Source organism: Palaemon carinicauda, chromosome 39, assembly GCF_036898095.1.
Source record: "Palaemon carinicauda isolate YSFRI2023 chromosome 39, ASM3689809v2, whole genome shotgun sequence".
Lineage (NCBI taxonomy): Eukaryota > Metazoa > Arthropoda > Malacostraca > Decapoda > Palaemonidae > Palaemon > Palaemon carinicauda.
Genome location: NC_090763.1, coordinates 53,698,650 through 53,719,670, shown reverse-complemented (window position 1 = coordinate 53,719,670; position 21,021 = coordinate 53,698,650). Strand labels below are relative to the sequence as shown.

General features: G+C 41.4%; 1 protein-coding gene across 2 annotated transcripts in view; it reads left to right on the top strand.

Annotated features, from left to right (window-relative positions):
* Positions 1–21,021, top strand: part of LOC137631192 (uncharacterized) — a 71,265-nt gene that overhangs the window by 33,499 nt on the left and 16,745 nt on the right. For both annotated transcript variants that reach the window (XM_068362923.1, XM_068362922.1), the window contains exons 3-7: positions 2,712–3,197; positions 4,225–4,293; positions 5,019–5,813; positions 14,317–14,488; positions 15,633–15,744. In XM_068362923.1, coding sequence (XP_068219024.1) covers positions 2,712–3,197; positions 4,225–4,293; positions 5,019–5,813; positions 14,317–14,488; positions 15,633–15,744 — 1,634 coding nt within the window. The remainder of the gene's footprint in view (positions 1–2,711; positions 3,198–4,224; positions 4,294–5,018; positions 5,814–14,316; positions 14,489–15,632; positions 15,745–21,021) is intronic.

Below are 21,021 nucleotides of genomic sequence, written 5' to 3'. Positions count from 1 at the left end.
CTCACTGACGTTGTACGAGATCGCAAGGGACCTGCTCATCTGGTCAAAAGGTCAAGACATAACACTAGTAACGAGGTTCATCCAAGGCAACTTGAATGTCATGGCAGATTGTCTCAGTCGGAAAGGGCAAGTAATTCCAACAGAATGGACCCTCCACAGGGATGTATGCAAGAGACTTTGGGCCACTTGGGGCCAACCAACCATAGATCTCTTTGCAACCTCGATGACCAAGAGGCTCCCAATATATTGCTCACCAGTCCCAGACCCAGCAGCAATACATATAGATGCTTTTCTCCTAGATTGGTCACATCTAGATCTATACGCATTCCCACCGTTCAAGATTGTCAACAAGGTACTGCAGAAGTTCGCCTCTCACGAAGGGACAAGGTTGACGCTAGTTGCTCCCCTCTGGCCCGCGAGAGAATGGTTCACCGAGGTACTTCGATGGCTAGTAGACGTTCCCAGAAGTCTTCCTCTAAGGGTGGACCTTCTACGTCAGCCACACGTAAAGAAGGTACACCAAAGCCTCCACGCTCTTCGTCTGACTGCCTTCAGACTATCGAAAGACTCTCGAGAGCTAGAGGCTTTTCGAAGGAGGCAGCCAGTGCGATTGCTAGAGCAAGGAGAGCATCCACCCTTAGAGTCTACCAATCGAAGTGGGAAGTCTTCCGAAACTGGTGCAAGTCAGTCTCTGTATCCTCGACCAGTACCTCTGTAACTCAAATAGCTGACTTTCTCTTATACCTGAGAAAAGGACGATCCCTTTCAGCTCCCACTATCAAGGGCTACAGAAGCATGTTGGCATCGGTCTTCCGGCATAGAGGCTTAAATCTTTCCAACAATAAAGATCTTCAGGACCTCCTTAAGTCTTTTGAGACCACGAAGGAGCGTCTTTTGGTTACACCTGGTTGGAATTTAGACGTGGTACTAAGATTCCTCATGTCAGACAGGTTTGAGCCGCTACAATCAGCCTCCCTGAAAGATCTCACTTTAAAGACACTTTTCCTGGTATGCTTAGCCACAGCTAAAAGAGTCAGTGAGATTCATGCCTTCAGCAAGAACATCGGATTTTCGTCAGAAAAAGCTACATGTTCGCTACAACTTGGTTTTCTAGCCAAAAATGAGCTGCCTTCTCGACCTTGGCCGAAATCGTTCGATATTCCCAGCTTATCGAATATGGTAGGCAATGAACTAGAAAGAGTCTTATGCCCTGTGAGAGCTCTTAAGTTCTATTTAAAGCGAACTAAACCTTTACGAGGCCAATCTGAAGCTTTATGGTGTTCAGTTAAGAAACCATCTTTGCCTATGTCAAAGAATGCTTTATCCTACTTTATCAGACTGTTAATACGAGAAGCTCATTCACATCTGAGTGAGGAAGACCAAGCATTGCTTAAGGTGAGGACACACGAAGTTAGAGCTGTCGCAACTTCCGTGGCCTTTAAGCAAAATAGATCTCTGCGAAGTATAATGGACGCAACCTATTGGAGAAGCAAGTCAGTGTTTGCGTCTTTTTATCTAAAGGATGTCCAGTCTCTTTACGAGGACTGCTACACACTGGGACCATTCGTAGCAGCGAGTGCAGTAGTGGGTGAGGGCTCAACCACTACAATTCCCTAATTCCATACCCTTTTAATCTTTCTCTTGAAATGTTTTTATGGTTGTTTTTTTTGGGTTGTCCGGAAGGCTAAGAAGCCTTTCGCATCCTGGTTGATTTGGCGGCTGGTCAAAGTCATTTCTTGAGAGCGCCTAGATTAGGGGTTTGATAAGATCCTGTTGTATGGGTTGCAACCCTTGATACTTCAGATCCTAGGGGTCGATCAGCATCCTAAGAGGATCGCGAGGCTCCGTAAGGAAGACGTACTTAAAAGGCAGAGTAATTGTTCAAGTCGACTTCCTTACCAGGTACCTATTTATTTTGTTTTTGTTATTTTGATAACTTCTAAAATGAAATAAAAAACTCTTAGCTCATAAAAGTGTAAACATATATTACTGGTCTCTACCCACCATCCTGGGTGTGAATCAGCTATATAATCACCGGCTAAGTTAAATATTGAAAAATGTTATTTTGATTATAAAATAAATTTTTGAATATACTTACCCGGTGATTATAAATTAAAGGACCCTCCCTTCCTCCCCAATAGAGACGCAGTGGGACGAGGAGAAAATTGAGTCTTTGTTTACATTGAGAACTGGGTATCTGGTCGACAGATGGCGCTGTTGGGCACACCCGCAACCTGTGTAGCGATCGCTGGCGAGTTTTTCCGTAGAGTTGTCTGTCGAGCAACAGAGTTGCAGCTATATAATCACCGGGTAAGTATATTCAAAAATTTATTTTATAATCAAAATAACATATTTTGAAAATATGTATTCTTCCTAGATATGCAAACCTGAGTCCTTTAAAGTTGAACATCCCACATCAATCTTCCCTCTCAGTCCAGAGCCGAAGGTCAAAAGTGAAAAGTTTTTGAGTGAAAGGTGCTTATCCCCTATCATTAACTATATCTCATTAATGAAAACAACAGCCATTCCAGATCAGCTGAAGAATTATCGTATTCTAAAAGACTTGGGTTTTTATAGCTAGGAAACATAAAAATTACTTTTAGAATGTTTTGTATTTTTTGGGTTTATCAAAGTTTCCTCTAAATTATATGGATAATTATGGTTAAGGAAAATAGGCATCATTGACTTAAAAATGTAATTTTTTCTTTCAGATTTACAAAAAGAGAAGATTATGATTGTAGATCTGAATCTTCATTGTCATGGGGTGATGATGAATTTGAAGGGGAAGCAACAAAACAAGTCAGCATATTGTTTGATCAAGTTGATTACCTCTTGTATGGAGAAAAGCTATCGCCCTCAATGTTACCCTCTCCTGAACCGCTGTCGCCTGACGTAGTAGATTCCCCAATTCATAGTGGTGTTTTATGCAGTCCTTCAAGTGACACCTCACCATTGGTTTTGTTGAGTAAAGATACTGATGATGCAAGAGAAAATTCTGGCTCTACAGACTCAGGGTATGGCATTTCAACAGAAGAAAATAAAGCTGATGATAATCAATCATCAGAGAATTTATTCAGTTTTGGGAATTTCCTAGGATCAAATACTAATTCCAGCTCTGATCACATGGTAGTGTCAGAACCTCCTGCAGAATTAAAGCAAGAATGTCGTAGCTGGGTGAACAGGTTTCCACATTTCAGGTGAGTTCTTGGATAATTTATATGTAATTTAGCACTAAAATTTTTCATTGTTATATTGTTATAATGTTTCTCTACATGAGTTTTACTATTCCACTAATCATTCAAAATATTTTTTTATGATCAGGTTTATTTTTCTTTGAGAAATGATGTCTTCCATTCTTTGAAAATTAAATGGTACGTTGTGTGAGGGCTATCTCTGAGAAATTGCCTCCTTGCTTTGACCATAAAGGAACCTGATTCGTATCGTAGGAATGACTAAAGTAACAATTCAGTATTCATGAATAAAAAATGTCCAGATCACATGATAGTATTAGAGTGAAGGTCATGATGGGGACTGGGGGTCGCGTGCCTTCACATTCGAAAACTGCTGTAGAATTTTTTTTTTATTCTTAGATATTATTATTATTATTATTATTATTATTATTGTTATTTTTATTATCTTTAAGCTAATATTCTTAGAATAGAATGCTCATACTATGGTATACCATATGAACACAACAGTACAGCATTTTAGAAATTATGTGAAAAGATGTTTTGATACTACAGCTTTATATAATCACAGTGGAATAGAACTTTGAATCACCCAATCAGTTAATGTGCCTCTTTTAAATTCATAGTAAAGGCATTAGAAATTTAGGTACGGGTTTTGTGTTTTCAAATTTTTCATTTACATTTTTTGCAAGTTTTTAACAGTAATGTTATAGTGTTTTATCTCCGAAATGGGTTGGTGCCACCGTGCAACCCATAGGAATGACTTAGGGTCTTTGCAGTGCTCCTTCGTCCCTTAGCAGTGCGTTCTTTATATCCTTCTACCTTACATACGTCCCCACTTCTTTTCTTCCATCTTGTTGTGTAACCTCTCCTAACTTTTACTTCATTATGTAACTGTAGGGTTTTCCCATCAGTTGCACTTAGGAGCTGAATGGTCTTAAGGTCCCAGTGCCGAGCTATATATCCCAAAATCATAAATACATCCTACCCCATTTATGAGTCTTTACCTTTGTAAGTAATTCCTTTTCATTGGCAGGGCAAGAGGGCATAGCATAGATCCAGTTAAAGTGAAGAATCTAGAGGAGACACTGTTAAGTGACTGCATGTAAGTACTGTACTGTTGGATTTTCTTTCATGGTCTGTACATTATTTAATGCACAGGAGAGCTAATTGTAATATGTGATACCAGTTTAATCTAAGTTGCAGCCTTTCTAATCAGCAATGGTATGTTTCCAAATATTGCTTAGTTTTTGGTATTTTTAGATTGGGATTTATTGGGAATTAGTATTCCTTCTCTTGAGCATGTATTGTATATCTATTAGCCAGGCATTTTAAGCTTTTAAAGATTTTCATACTTTTTATTTTTGCCAACCAATTTGGTAGTGGAACTATAAACTGATACGGGAAAGTTTTTTCATATGCAAGAGGATTGATGTGTATGTATTCCAAGGTTGAGTACCTGCTGTGCTCTTAATGTACAGTATTTAATTTTTTTTCATAGGTTGTAAGGGGAAGCAAGTTTAATCTGAACTGATCAGTAATATTTTTTGTAGCATTAAAACCTGAAAATTATTTTTTGATAATAAATTATATAAAGGTTATCTCTTATTCTTGTATGTGGTGGGAAGATAATTTCATCCTTAAATCAGGGTTTTGCCTTTTAAGCTATTAATTTTCATTCATAAGCTGGTATAGAAATGTACAGTATTTGATTTTCATAAATATACTGTTACAGAACTGGCAAAATATTATGGTTAGTTTTATAATGTAAGTGTCTATGCTAGATAGCTGTGCAGATTCTTGTCTGAGATCAATGTTTGAATTTTTCAGGGAGCAGGGAGAGGAAGTTATTGCCCACGATGGTAATTTTGACCATTTGCTCCCCTTAGTAGCCTATACCAGTGCCAACCAAGTCAAGACTCCTCATAAAGATAGCCTGAAGCAGTCCACTCCTAGTAGTAGAGTGTGTAGTGGTTCCAATGACCCCGAGGTTCTTAAGGAGCAGGTTTTAATAGCACTTTTTGAACAGCTTTGGGAAAAGGTAACAAAGACTATAGACCCATTGCTCCATCAATATGCCAAATACATAATTGAGCAATCAGTACAATATTTATCGATATCAAGAGAACCAAGTACCCGTGGGTCAAGGCTTAGTGCTCAAACGTTTTCTCAGAGTGTCGGTGGTGAATTTAGTAAAAGTGATAAGTTCCTTTCGCCAATGAGTTCGGTGGACAAATTTAATGTAACGAGAAACTTGATACCAAACCGACCTGTATCTGGTATTAGAAGACCTAGTAGTGCAGTGCAAAGATTACCTAGTAATATCTCTATACCAAATATTCATCATCAAGAAGAATTACATGAACTTTTAAGTGTTTCCAATAAACCCCTACAAAATGGTGATAGCCGTACTCGATCGTATCCACCATCTACAAGAGAGAGTTCAGCTTCATCTCGTCTGTCCCAGTTGTCTCTCCCTTTAGTACATACCCCACGTGATAACAACCGTCCAGTTTCCTCTAAGTCTACCAGTTGCCATCTGGCTCCTGTTAATACCAAAAGTTCAACTAGTTTGATAGCAGACCAAAGGCCAGCATCTACCTCATCATACAACACTCGTATGAGGTTAGTATACTCAAGTTACTGGTAATTAAATTAAAACTATGGATAAGATTGAATCAAGTGATGAAATCTTTTTGCAAGAGTTTATTACTACTGTACTATATAAAGGGATATTATATATAGGATAGTAGGTGCACTATGACAGCTAACAGCTCAGTGGTCTGTGGCACAAAGTCCCTCCACAAGATTCTTCCAACCATCCCTAGATTACAATATACATACAGTAGTAGTCTCTGCAATCATTGAAAAATTTTAAAAATTGGTCATTATTGATGGTATAATTCCAAGATATTGAACATATAGTGTTATAAATTTTTTAACTTACGCAAGATTGTTCCTTGAATTATGATTAGATTTTTTTTGAAGCACTGAATCTCTGTTTGATATTTGCTACACCCTAGGTATAAGAGAATGTTTTTCCTCTGTTTTTTATTGTGTTCGAGAAGAGCTCCACAGAATTGTTTTCCAATCTATTCATGACCCATGATAGTTTAGTTAAAGAATATCCATTACCAAGTTAAGCCTTAAAAGATTCATAAGATAGCCTATAGTATGGTCATTATTTGAATTGTGTAGAATACGAATTTAGGAAGTACAGTACTATGTCTGTAATTCACTTCCTTCATAGTTCACCTATGTAGGTTTCACTTTTGAATGAGGATATGTCCCTACATGAATACAAACCATTGTCCTTTAATAGGAGTATGATTTCAGTGAAGCTATTAAAAATTATAACAGGGTATTGGTAGTAGATTGCTGGAAATCACCCCCCTCCCCATCAGCCAGTATACCAGTAAACTACTTTGATTTCAGCCACCATGTAGTTCGGACGTAGTCTCCTTAACTCGGCTGCTTTAATGTTTTACCTTTTTCTCTTTACAGTGTGTGTCTGCTGTTCGCAGAATGGAGAAACAACGTGCAGGAATTTTGGTCCTGGCATGGAGTTGCCTACCGAAAGTGGGGCACCTTCATAAGCATGAGTAACATTGACCCCATTCTTTGTGTCCTTCCATGGTGCTTGACTGCTTGCTGTCTTTCCCCTGTAAGGAGTACCTGTATAATGATTGGTTGTCACCGCAGTGGGTCAAATACAGCACGAGATGGAAGAAGTCAAAGAGTGACTCTTCACCTTTAGGGTCTTCCTCAAAGCTGAAGAAATCCGCTAGTTCTTTTTTTTCCCCCTCAGGTATTCTATCCTTTGAGCTTCTTCTGTCGAAGAAGCAGAACAACTCATATCTTCCATATCTGCTAACTGAGTGCGAGTTGAATTTACCTGATTCCCCCCTGTGGATTAGGTGAATCCTGCCCTTCACTCCATAGTGAGCCTAAAGATGCCATGGTCTTCTTTAGGCTTGAAAGGTATTCCATCCACAAAGAAGCTGTGGCAAGTCCTGATTAGAACTTATCAATCTCCTATTGCTGCCACTTCTACTGCGGCAGAAGCAGTGCCTGAAATGACCCCCTCTAGTCTGGCTCGGACTACTGTAGGTATAGTTGACAACAGGTTCTCACCTTCATTAGTTCCATCACCCCCTAATATGATGACATCTGTGAAAGGGAGGAAACAGTTGTGTCCTCCTTCCTCTCCCAAGGCCATTTTGATTCCTCCTTCAGAAGCGAAGTGTCCACCACTAGCCACCTCCCAAATGTGTAAAGGAAGTACTTCTCCTATGCCCAACCAGTGGCCTCCTATTCATACAAGCATAAAAGGGCGCCACCAGTTCCTGATGGGAACAGTCACTAGTTAACAAGATAAGTATGCACATATCCTTTTCAAGGCTGGATCTTCAGAAAGTAGTGAAAACTCACACGCACCACAGAGCGGACTCGCTCTTCATCTTCAGGAGAAGAGTTCTCTGATGAGATTAACCATTTTCCTCACATGCATGCTAAGGCGCCTTTAGTGTATTGTTCCTTTGGTCTAAGAATTTTCATATGGGGTTGAACATCATGATTGCATGTGTGCTATGATGCTCGCGCGCACTTATCCATCTGATGTAGAATCAGAGCTAAGGAACATGCACAAGCCCCAGAGCATGCCCATTACTTGAAAGATGAACGCTACTATGAGGTTGATACTCATTCTTGCCTGTGTTCTAGGGCATGTATGAAAATCACGGAGCTCTCACACCCTTTCGATGAAGAAGTTTCTGATGAAGTGGTTTCTCAGTCTTGCACATATATCCCAGGGTGTTCCCACTTCTCGGAAGAGGAATTGTCATATGAATTAGGTGCACATTCTGACTTACCCTGAACCTTAAAGTAATCCTAGGGGCTCCCAAATGGCCTACCGTTGCCGAGAGAGACTCTTCTCAGTTCAGCTTTAAAAGGCTATTGCTCAGCCTTGAGCCAATCTTTAAACTTTAAGGCCTTGACGTCTCATCATCCTTGGAGCTATCAGCACTGATGAGAAGCTTCGAGCAATCGTGCCTGCCAAAAAAACTTGAACCACCTGCATGGGATGTGACCAAAGTTCTTAAGTCCCTAAAAAGGGCTCTATATGAACCTTTACAGCAGACGTCAGATAAAGGCCTGAGTGAAAAGCATTCTTACTTGCCTTGGCTTCGGTGAAATGAGCAAGTAGGATTCATGGCATTTCCTACAACATTAATCATTCTGATGGGTGAAGGAAGGTGTCGTTCACCTTTCGTTTCAGAGTTTATTGCGAAAACCCAGAACCTTGCTGTGGATGATCCAAGGTTTGAGACCTTTTCCATTTCCTCCATAAGGGATGTGATCCATGATCCGGAGAATTTTTTTCTTTGCTCTGTGAGTTCAAGCAGGTATAAGCAGATCATCCTCTCCAAAAGCACCATCTCCTGGCTTCAAGAAACAATAAGGAGAGCACATTCACCTTCATCGTGGAATCCAAGTGAGTTTACACAGGCATGCTCTCACAAAGTCTGGGGTTTGTGCGACTAGCCTTTGGGAATAAAGTGTCAGTTGAAAGCAGGTGGCTGGAAGCACCATAAAATCTTCACAACTCACTACTCCAGGGAATAAACCCACAAGTCCTTTGACATGTTCTCCCTAGGAACTGTGGTAGCAGCTCAACAGGTGGTGAAGTATACCTAGTAGGACTTTCACATGACAAAAAAGTATCTTGTCCTAGCTATCGGTGGCAGCAACTATTGAAAACAGTGAGAACGTCTGGTCATTTTCATCTTTGCTTACCCTTCCCTTGGGGTATCACACTATCACTGCACGGAATGAATATGATGCTATTGAGCTACCATACCGAGCTACTATTCTGGTGTGTAGATAGAAATGTGTCCCCCCCATTCTCCTTGCAATGGGAGGATGGGTAGAAATCTAAACTCAATACCTTTAGTAGCTAAACATATTAGACAGTGTGTCCTATAAGGATAAGTTCATCCATGACAGTCTGTGTAAAATAGAAACTTAGCCTATGACCTGAGAATATTTTCGCAGGTTGATAGAAGTTGGATTAAAGTCAACAATCTTGCACCTTTTCAGGTCCTGTTCGACAAACCGGGAGTTTAACCAATCGGTTTGGTTATAGGAACTTTCCCTCTCCAAAAGGACGAGGATTTGTAAGTAATTTTTTTCTAACTATACAAACGCGAGTCCCTTTTATACTTCCACCTCAACTGTCCCGCAGTTCCTAGGTGAAGGCTAGTGACTTACCCGAGTGCTGGCCGGGGGAGATTCCCAGCCACCTGCCAGTAACTACCGACGCCATAAAACCACAAACTTTCATTACATGTAGCCCCAAATGTGGATTCTCAAGCAGTGGCAAGAGATGCTCTAACTCTGGATTGGAATAGATGCTCGTCAATCTACCTGATATGTTTCCCTGATAAGTTTGATTTTGGAGGCTTTGTATAGCCTTCAGGTTTTTTCAGGGACAGCTGCGCTAATAGCACCATTTTGGTCTGCACAGCTGTATCAGGAAGGAATGCAGATTACCTTGGATTCCTCCTTTCTGACCCAGAACCTTCACATTTGGGTTTTCTCTTTTATATTTTCATGAAAGATTTCTCATTCCACAACTCTACTTATTTGATGAGCCGCAAGAGGTCTTCATCTACATGTGGAAGACATGAATGGCTTTTCTATGGAGTCAGTCACTTTGTCTTATAAACCCAAACGTCTTGACTTTCTTTCTGGTCTACCTCTCTGAGGAATGGGAGCTCATCAACTATACGGCTTCAGGTTGGGGGTCCTCTCCATTGTTTTGGGGAACATGGAACCTTTTCTTGGTGGATACAGAGTATAGTCTCAAAGGGCTTCTGTTAGTCATGGATATCAAAACCACCTCCATGCCACAAGTTTCATCAGGCCAGGACTCTGGAACTCTACTCTGTAAGTAAGTTGCTGAAAAAATCTTATAGAAAGGTGCAGGTTTCTAAAATAACGGGGGAGACTATTCAGCATATCAAAGAAAGACTCCCCAGAGAGAAGAGTGATCCTCAACCTGTCTAATATCAATAGACACATCAGGTACAATCCATTTAAAATGATGACCATCCTGCATGGCCAAATTATTACACTGAGAGGCTTGGGCCTGTGCTATCGATCTAAAAGACCCTTATTGTCCCTATTGCTCGCCACTTCCGACCTTACCTAGGGTTTCGGCTTGGTAGGTGGATGTACATGTTCAAAGCAATGCCATTTGGCCTCAACATTGTCCCATGAGTGTTTACAAAGTTAGTAAAATGGTCTGGGTTAAGAAGGATATTTTAATGGCAAGGTCTCCAATGGAATATGATGTAAGCCCCGCTATGCCTTACAAAGAAATCTCAGCAAGGTCACCAGATTATTTGTTTCGAGCTGCTTCTCCACCAGGCAGAGTGACACAGAGGTATGACCCCAACTTTCAGTTAGGGAATACCTTACCTTTTACATTACCTCCCTCTTCCATCTAAACCCATTTCATACCTACCTTCCAGGTTCCATCTCTGGATATGTGACAGGTAAAACGATCCTGAATATTTACCCTGAAAGTATTGTATGATCTTCCCCAGTCATCGAAAGAACCGAGTACTAGCCCCTACTACTTCTCTCAACTGAACCATTACTTGTCATACAGTGTTCAGTTGGAACTTTTGCTCTATACTCAGCCCCGAGAGAGGAAGACTTCATGCTTTGATGACTGGAGGGACTAGTAGGGCATTTGTTTCTCAGGTTTTCTCATAGTGTCCAGCTAAGTGTTTATGCTTGGGCCACTTAGAATTACCTTTTCAGTGTCTTTCCAGGACGAGATTGAGACTACTCATTTTTACAACAATCTTAGCCTTCATATTGAGGATAATCGAATCTTACTCCCAAGCAAAGGTCAAATACCTGGGAATGCTGTTTGTCTGTGGAGTTTTTCCTTATACTTGTATTAGCAAACTGAGAGGTAGTTAACCTGTTCCTGATCCGGTGAACCACTCACGGTACCAATGAAGAATTGATTATGAGGGTAGAAGAGTTAATTTATTCTTTTTTCCTCTTCCACCAACTCCTCCTCACTCATATTCAGACTCTTATTTTTAAAAGGAAGAGGCAGCGGTAGTAGTTGCACAGGAGGCCTCTCTTAAAGTTCCTTGCCCTCACCTTCATCATTCCTGTCATAACATAGGAAAACACAATAGCCCCCAGGAAGCTACAAAAGAGGTAGTATCGGCTCTCTTCCTTCGACTGTTACCTTTGGGGCTTGTCAAATGGGCTGGTGATGGGATCCTGATGAATAGTCTATGCCGGAACCTAATATCAATTCTATAGGCCAGTCGAAGGTGAAACTTTTTCACAATTTTCTTGTTCTTACCTACTGTGAATAGGAGCATTCTTGTCCTTAAGAGCCGCTCTCATTCGTCAAGAGGGAGTATGGCACTCCCCTGCTGACTTATTCTTTCAGGGTCTGTCAAGTGGAATGTAAATGCGATGGCACTGCTACCGTTGTGGCACTGGTTGCGGGGTTAGTGGTCCTACGTGCACCAATAACCATCGGCTAGGTAAGGGTAGGATATGCGCTGCCCTTGGAACCTTGTTATCCTCAGAAGGAGTGATAGAGCTCACCCGGTAACCGTTTCCCCAAGACTCTGTAAGTCAGACCATGAGCCCGGTATGGCAGATACTTCTGATATACTGGTAGCAGGTAACAGTCCCTCCTGGGAGCGACCACTAACATCGTCAAGGTAGAGTGAAATATGTTCATTCACCTTTTGGGGCCATTTTGGGGTGGCGCCAAGTCAAGTGGTTTTTCCGTTCTACTAATTCTCGGGTAGGCATAAAAGGAGACCTTATGATGAGGTTATTAGAGAATGTGTCTCTCCAGTCAGGGCACTTTTCAGCTTATCATGGACTTCCTCGCTTGCCTCTGCTGAAGTAGCACCTCAGTAGAGTTTGAATCTCTCCTCATTGGCCATTACTGAATGATCCACGCTCAAAAGGAGCTTCAAGGAGTCATGCTTACCCTGAGACTTATCTTTAGGGCACAGGCGTATGTGCCTCCTGCTAAGTTGAGAAGGGCCATAGGGACTTTCCTTCAAAATTGTCTCTCTTCTCTGCTTCGGCAAGAGCATTGGAGAAGGAGAGGCTACTCAGTATTATGGTAACCTCCTCATCCAGAAATCAGTCCATACTCGAGATGAGCTTTTAAGTAGTCTTGTGTATCCTAGGACTTAGCTCCTAGGGCAGAATGTTCCTGGTCTTTAGGGCTCTGGAACACTCACCTACTGCTAAACTGAAGAAGGCATCAGAGGGATTTTTCCCTCAAGTTTATCGCTTCTCTGCATTGCCAAGAGAGTAGGAGAGTTTCAAGTTCTTCATGATGTCAAAGTTTAGAGGGATGGTGTGTTGTCACCTTCATTGTCTAACAGACTGCGTGATGGAGACTCATTACCAGTCGCTTTCCTATCTTTCCATTTAAGTTGATGCATATTTATCAGGTGTCATTTTGGGTCTCTGCAGTGCTACTTGAGGAAGACTTAATACCTCTCATGCAATTATTTCAGCCTTCTGATTACCCACAATAGAAGGAAGAAGGAAGTATCCAGACACTGTTCCATCTGGCAAGGTGAGGCCGTTTGTGTGAAGATGCAACGTTGGTTATTGTGTACCTCTGCCATCTCAAGTAAGAACTTACAAGTCTAGCGCTGTCGGTAGCCTTCCAATTTACCTGCATGCTAGGAGCTGAATGCCGAGTCTGAAGTTATGAGACCACTTTTGCCTCTGTACCTTACGGACGTTTCCCACAGGCCCTTTAACCCCTTTTCCTTTGTTCCTAAAGTAGATGCTAGTGATTGTGTTGCAATCTCAGCTTCCTCATTGAACTTGGTATGCATCTCATCTAAGGTAACACATTCGATATAAGTTCTGAGGAGAGGTAGAATGACTGGCTCTCCCACCTCTTTCTTGATTTCTCTCAAGAGGAAGCAACAGCCACTACCATTACAAGCTGATCAGATGTCTGATACCGGCGAGTTACACAACGGAGCACCTTGTAGACCACTTTTACCAAGATACAGCTCCTCCATTGCCCTAGTAATGGGGAGGATGGGTCGGCCTCTTACCAAATATTTCTCTTTATGTGCCTGGTTTGACACTGCCAATGCCATCTCCCTATTATGGCGATAGGTTTTCCAGGTCCTATTACTAGCCCCCTTTTAAGTCAGTTCTGTCCGATGCTCTAACATCTTCTACATCTCTATGATTATCTGTTAGCAGATTGTTGGAGTTACCTTCCACACTCCCAGACTGTACCAGAAAGGAGTACATGTCCAGGGAAGAAAAGAACCTTGCAGTTTGGTTCTAAGAGACTACCTCCCATCAATGAGTGAGTCTCCGTATTGTAAAGGATGAAAGGTTTGTATAAGCGTAAGAACAGGTGGCTGGGCAGGGTTTCCCCTCACTCCACCTGTCATTAACCATTTACAGGTACCTTGTTACTATTATTATTATTATTATTATTTTTATTATTATTATTGGTTGCTAAGATAATGATTCAATGACCATTCCAGCACCACTAAAAGTATATTCCTATTCTAAAGGACTCAGGTTTGTTTATCCAAGTAATGTATAAAAAATTATAATATTCATCATAATTTGTAGGACTTGGGTTACCCACCCAGATTTCAGTAGAAGGTTTTGTGCATGGATCCACTGACTACTTTTAGGCTGCATCAAAGGCAACAATGTTATTTTTGTTTCATGTAAATAAGATCTAGAACCATTTGAAAAAATAATTTTGGACCAATAGATTTGATGAAGTTAAATTTCTTAATGCTATGCTAAGCCTCTTTATGGCTTTATAAGAATGCTGTAATCTTTTTCTGTGGTGCATGTGATTCTAGTTAAATGGACCTCAAATGGTATAGCCATTGACCTAAGCTATAGAAGTAATGGTCTGCATCTGTGTTCTCGACATTTTAAGGATTTACTCCAATGTTAAATTTTGACATTTTTTGGTGTATCACTATGTCAGTTGTAATTATGTATTTTTCACTTAACTTTGTTAACAAAATCTCAGACTATTTTTCTTTTGGTTTCCATTTTCTAGAATTCAAGAAAGATTCCAACACCTTAACAGACAGTTTACAATACAAGAGCTGGGGACTGATAATGTAGGGTCTGAGAATGAAGGTGGCATGGAGGAGCACCTCGGTCCAGTATGGTCAAGACACATTCCTTTTTTACCTCCCATCACTGACAGTTCAGCTGTACCAGTAAGGGTAAGAAGCAGTAGCTACAGTAAGTTTTTGGTGCTTTCTGAAGCATTTTTATTTTTTTATATTATTTAACAATGATGTGTGTTTTATAACTAATTGCATGTGGTACTCAGCATCATGCATCCTATTTTTTTTCCAATTTTACTCCCAGCAAGCTATTTACGAGTGCCATATGGTTTAGAAGTACCCTTTAAATCGTTATTTATGATGTAAATATTTGTATTGGAATCTAAGACATAGACATCAATTTCTATTTCAGTTGAAATAGAAATTTCAATAGCTTACTCTAATGCAGTAGTATTGCTTTGTATGAATAAAATTGTGGTACAAGAACATTATAATAACTCTGAAGAATAAATCGGCCAATAATTGATCTTTTCAGATATAAAAAAAAGTTTGTTGCCATCATTCAGATAGGTCTCGATACATTTATGAGATTTATTGAAATATAATAGAAGAGTAACAGTCTGGTGCTATACAACCTATACTATATTTTGAAACATGTACTGTGTGGGGATTTAAAATTTGTGTAGCGAAACCATTGACAGATGCACTGCATTCTTAATCAGACCAAGGTTTCAAGGTGACAGGGCTCTAGTATGTTTTCCCTCAATGTCAAAGGAAAAATGGGCAATTGGTATCAATTTGATGGCAAATATTCAATATACTAGGCATTTGCAATTCATCGTAACCGTATGTTGTATTTTCCAAATTCAAATTCTACACTCCTGTTGTGGGTAATCAGGGAGGATAATTATTCATAGTTATAAAATTACAAAGATTTTTGGTTTCTGTAAATTCCAGTAATTTTCAAGGAATGGACCCCATTGTTATCGAGTTAAGTTGGGAAGGTTGGCTCTCATTGTTCTGTATTTGTTTTAGTCTTTGTAATTTCTGATGATTTTTATTTTAAGTGCTGAATAGTAAATGACAGTAACATGACTGTTAGGTTCACAAATTGATAAATGATTTATCATTCTAATAACAATTACTTTTTAACTTCAATCTCTTGAAGAATATAAAGTTTCTTGTAAGTTATTTCTACTCTTGAATAGGATTCTGCACTATTTCCTTAGCTTTATTAACTTCTAGGCTAAACAAATGCAACTTCATTTTATGTTGCACCACCAAATGTAATTACTTGCAGGTTCAGCAGTTCCCTCCCATTACCCGAGATGATAGAATGTTGACTATGAAAGGTACTATGATGTCAGCATCGCAGCGTTCAGATGTTAACGCGAGGCCTAGTAAAACCTGGGGTAAGGTTTAACATGTTCTTATAGTTCCTTTCATTTAGCCTTTTGTTTTTTATACTTGAGCTTTCACAGCTTTTGTTTTGATCCTCTATGTTGCACTCACTGAATCTTTTCATGATCATGGATGTCAATGTTTATGAGAGCCATTAGTATTTTGTTCTCGTGAAGTACAGGTAATAGCATTCACTGTTCTTTGCACTGTTGTGAGTTTTTTTTAACTAAGAAAAAGGGGAATTGAAGAATATTCATATGGAATAACAATTGAATCAGTTAAGTACACAGATCATGCAAAATGATTTAAGTTTTTAAGTCCTAATGTATTGAAAGGAGACATTGATATTCAAGTAGAATATGAAGTACTGTAGGACTCTGCATACTAAAACTTTGTGTTTATTATTCCTTATACTGGTACATTATGTTCTTTTGAGTTGATAAATACCAGAATTCTTGTAATGTATGCATGGTTTATTTGCCAGAATTTCTTTTTCAAGTTGATTCTTCTTTCATTCTTGCTGCTAAAAAATAATTAAATGTTTTGCTACTGTCTTGAGTGTGATATAGCAAATGTTTTCTTGAAATATAGGATAGTGTTAAAAATCGTTATCAATCCTTATCTTCCTCCCCCTCCTTAAAGGTGTCAGTATTATTTTGTTGTATAAATAGTTGCTTCAGTGATTTTCATTAATGTGTTCAGTTTTGCAATTAATTAAAAATCGTTATCAATCCTTATCTTCCTCCCCCTCCTTAAAGGTGTCAGTATTATTTTTCAATATTAAACTTAGCCGGTGATTATATAAGCTGCAACTCTGTTGCTCGACAGAAAACTCTACGTTAAAAATCCGCCAGCGATCGCAATGCAGGTAGGGGGTGTACTTCAACAGCGCCATCTGTCGTGCAGGTACTCAGTACTCAATGTAAACACAGAACTCAATTTTCTCTCTGTCGGGCTACCGGCAAGACCTACTAATTCGCTGTTACTAACTGGATTTGTTTTCACAACTATTTGGTGAAGTACACTATTCTAGTTTTGAGCTTTCGCTATGCAGGTGTTTTATCTTCATCTCAAAACTTGAACTCGTTTTGGATAGATTTAATTATGGTGACAAAGAGAGTATGGACTCTCTTTCACTTTTAAATGGCCGACCCTTCCCTTAGACGGAAGTGTGTTTAGGTTTTTAGTAATTTTGCTCAACACGTTATAGATCTATATATTTTATATCTCTCCGCCTTTATTAGGCCTCTTCGATTAACTTTCCATTTATTATAAACATATAAAAATAAATTTTTATGTTTTGTTTATATGCGACCTTTCCTGATAGTAGGCGGTCCTAACTTGGAACCGAAGTTAATCAACGTTGAGCCCGTTATATCGTATTTAGCCTTTAAAGAATTAAAAACTTTTTAAATTTAATGTTTTATGAAAGAATTTCTTTGATAGTCTTCGTACTGTTTTCAAAGATGAACTAACGTTTAGTTTTTTAGACTACGCAGTTGTTGACGTTCAGGACGTTCAACATGCGCTCTATCGTTACGATAGAGAGAGAGTGTATCACGGTTTCACTTTGCAGTAAGAGTAAATCGATTCTGACGTTTTGTTCATTCTTTCTTAGCTTAAATGTTTTAAATTCTAAATTAAAGGAACTTTTTATTTGGAAAACATTTCAGTTTTTTCCTTTAGTCAAATAACATGTTTTTTTGACGATATATAATTGGGCTCTTCTCTTAGGTGCGAAATCAAGAGAGATAGAGACGGAGGGAGAGAGAGGAGAGCAAACGTTCCGTTCAAGCGGGTAACGTTGTTCTCGTGTTACTCTCGTCCCTAGTCTCTGTACGGGGAGGAAGGTAAAACGTTTCTAGGGTTTTATTCTTGTCCCCAGGCTATGTGCGGTGAGAGATTGTAAACGTAGTTTATTTGAACTAGTGTTTAGTCTCTTTCCCAGCCACTGAATTTTTTATCTTTATTTATGTTTTCTGTTTTTTGCTAGTATTAATGAGCTGCATTATACGACTGATTTCGCAATTACTACCTTTTAATGAAGGGTAGAATTGCGTGTTTCAGGTAGAAATCGGTAAAAGTTTCGATTTCAGTGAAATAAGTGCAAAACAGAAAATCGATAAAGTGATATGCGCAAAGTGGTTACAGTGTTGCGTCCGAGGGTTCGTCTGTTCGTGCCTGTCGTTCACCTAGTCCGGGACCTCTTGCAAGCTCCCAAGCCCAGGGGAGAAGTAATGTCGAACGACTTATGGGTTCGAGAGGCCTTGATCAACGAACAGACGTTTTTCCCTCCGTGGTTTCGGGCGTATCTACCCAAGATCGCCCCACCCACACAAAGACGAGAGAGCCCATTTATTTCTCGTCTGCGGAAGAGGTTTCTCGTAAGAAACCATGGACCAAGGTCTCGCGGCTTATTAAGCGCAAGTCGGTCCCTTCTGCGCAAGTCCAACGGCCCAGTTGTAGCCACTGGGTCAGTTCGGACTCGCTGCAGTCTTTCGACGACTGCTCACCTCCTAAGAGAGGCAAAGCGGTACCGCATCAGGCAGTCACACCGTCTGTTGCCGCACCTGCTCTTGTAGACCCTAAGTGGTCTTTGCTGCAGACCATGCAGTCTCAGTTAACGTCATTGATGCAGGACTTTCGTGCGGAGAAGGTTGACACCAACCTCTAGCCTACAACCAACCACGGTTGTGCGTCCTGTGGACGCTGAGGCGACCTTCTGCCGCACTCCAGCTGAGAGAGTCCCGCCACCCATGCGTTCCAGTGTACCCTGCCTGCCGCATGTTGACGTTCAGCGACGCACGGAACCTTCCGTTGACGTTCGCGAGGTACAACAACAGTCTAAGTTGTTTTGACGCGGTGCGTCAACCTCCGCATTCTAGAGTTGTTTTGACTGCTCAGTCTAGACAGTCAAAGCAGTCTCGAGTGGACACTGTACGTCCTCACGCACCTGTTGTGGTTGACAGTTCAGTTGTTGACAGTTCACAGACTGTCAAGCAGTTACATGACGTTGCCTTCTGGTCTGCTACTAATGCTCCAGTGAGAGACTCACTGAGGTAACCTAGCTTTTATCGGACAAGGTTCCTGTAGATGAGGAAGTTGCTGTTCTCCCTCCTACTGATATTCCCTTGAGGACTCTGTCAGATGGAGAGGAGCCTTAAGCTGCTTAGCCTCCTATGGACTTTAATTAAATCATGATGATTTTTTTTTTTAAGGATCTTCGTCCGGATCTTGTAACTGCTGCTCCTCGTTCGCCTAAACGTCAGAACTTACACTAGGCCTAGCTACTTCGAAGCCGTTGTTTTTAAGCTAGTGCTCTCTCGCTCTCCTAGAGAGCGTTACGTTGGCTAGGCGACTGGTTTTTGCACCAGGAGGAGTTTTTAGGGATACAGCCTTTGATTTACCTTCTTTTAAACTGGCTTATAGAGCGAGAGTCTGATATGACACGAGAGAAGTTCTCGGCTTGGGAGTTCATGCCTCTGCCCAGATAGACTTCTCAATTCTGGTAGACTCGCCCTGGCGCCTAGCCAGGAGACGCTCCAAGTTGTTTACAGGTCAACTTCTCAGCTTTTGTCAAGCCTTTGAAGTTTTGCTGTACTATTATGTCACACATAACAAGGCTTTCAGGGATGGTAAACGGTTCCGCCTCAGTCGCTAACCCCGTCTGTTGCCACACCTGCTCCCGTAGACCCTAAATGGGCTTTGCTGCAAGCCATGCAGTCCAAGCTTGCGTCCTTGATAGAGGACTTAAATGCGGAGAAGAACCTTCTGGCCAACAACCTTCCAACCGGTCGGTTGTGCGCCCTGTTGACGCTGAGGTAACCTACTCGCGTCTGCCAGTTGAGGTGGTTCCTCCTTCTGGCCAACAACCTTCCAACCGGTCGGTTGTGCGCCCTGTTGACGCTGAGGTAACCTACTCGCGTCTGCCAGTTGAGGTGGTTCCTCCTTCTGGCCAACAACCTTCCAACCGGTCGGTTGTGCGCCCTGTTGACGCTGAGGTAACCTACTCGCGTCTGCCAGTTGAGGTGGTTCCTCCACCGATGCGACCCAGTGTGGGTTGCCAGTCGCACGTTGACGTTAAGCAACGCTCGGAGGTGGTTGTTGACGTTCAGGACGTTCAACAACCAGCAGAGGTGACTTGTTGTGACGCAGTGCGTCAACCTCAGCAACCCGGTAGGGTGTTGACTGCACAACCCAGACGGTCTAGACAGTTTCGGGTTGACGCTGTACTTCCTCGCGCACCCATGGTTGTTGACAGTTCACAGACTGTGCAGCAGTTCCATGATATTGCGTCCGGCTCCGTCACGCATCCACCAGTGCGACCGGATTCAGCGAGTCAGACGTTGCCCACTCCGTTGCCGTTTCCTCATCAGTTTCGGATGAGGAACCCTCTGATGAGGACGTTGCTGAACAAGACGATCAGCCCCCAGCCCTGCTATCCATCCAGAAGATGCTGAAGAAGGAACGCTGCTCAGTCAGGCTGTGGATGAGTCTGGTAGGGACACTGTCATCCGTGGATCAATTTGTGTCACTAGGAAGACTACACCTCCGTCCTCTTCTATACCATCTAGCTTTTCACTGGAAAAAGAACAAGACGCTAGAAGCGGTCTCGATCCCGGTTTCCGGAAAGATAAAGTCTTGTCTGACTTGGTGAAAGGACTATATCAACCTTAGAGAGGGTCTTCCCCTGACTGTTCAGACTCCCAACCACGTTCTCTTCTCGGACGCATCGGACGTAGGCTGGGGTGCGACATTAGACGGTCGGGAATGCTCGGGATTATGGAACTCGAGTCAAAGGACAATGCATTTCAACTGCAAGGAGCTACTGGCAGTACGTCTGACCTGGAAAAGCTTCAGGTCTCTCCTTCAAGGCAAAGTGGTGGAGGTGAACTCGGACAACACCACGGCTTTGGCGTACATCTCCAAGCAAGGAGGGACCTACTCTCTGACGTTGTACGAGATCGCAAGGGACCTCCTCACCTGGTCAAAAGGTCTAGACATATCACTAGTAACGAGGTTCATCCAAGGCAACTTGAATGTCATGGCAGATTGTCTCAGTCGGAAGGGACAAATAATTCCAACAGAATGGACCCTCCACAAGGATGTATGCAAGAGACTTTGGGCCACCTGGGGCCAGCCAACCATAGATCTCTTCGCAACCTCGATGACCAAGAGGCTCCCAATATTTTGCTCACCAATCCCGGACCCAGCAGCAGTTCATATAGATGCCTTTCTACTAGATTGGTCACATCTAGATCTATATGCATTCCCTCCGTTCAAGATTG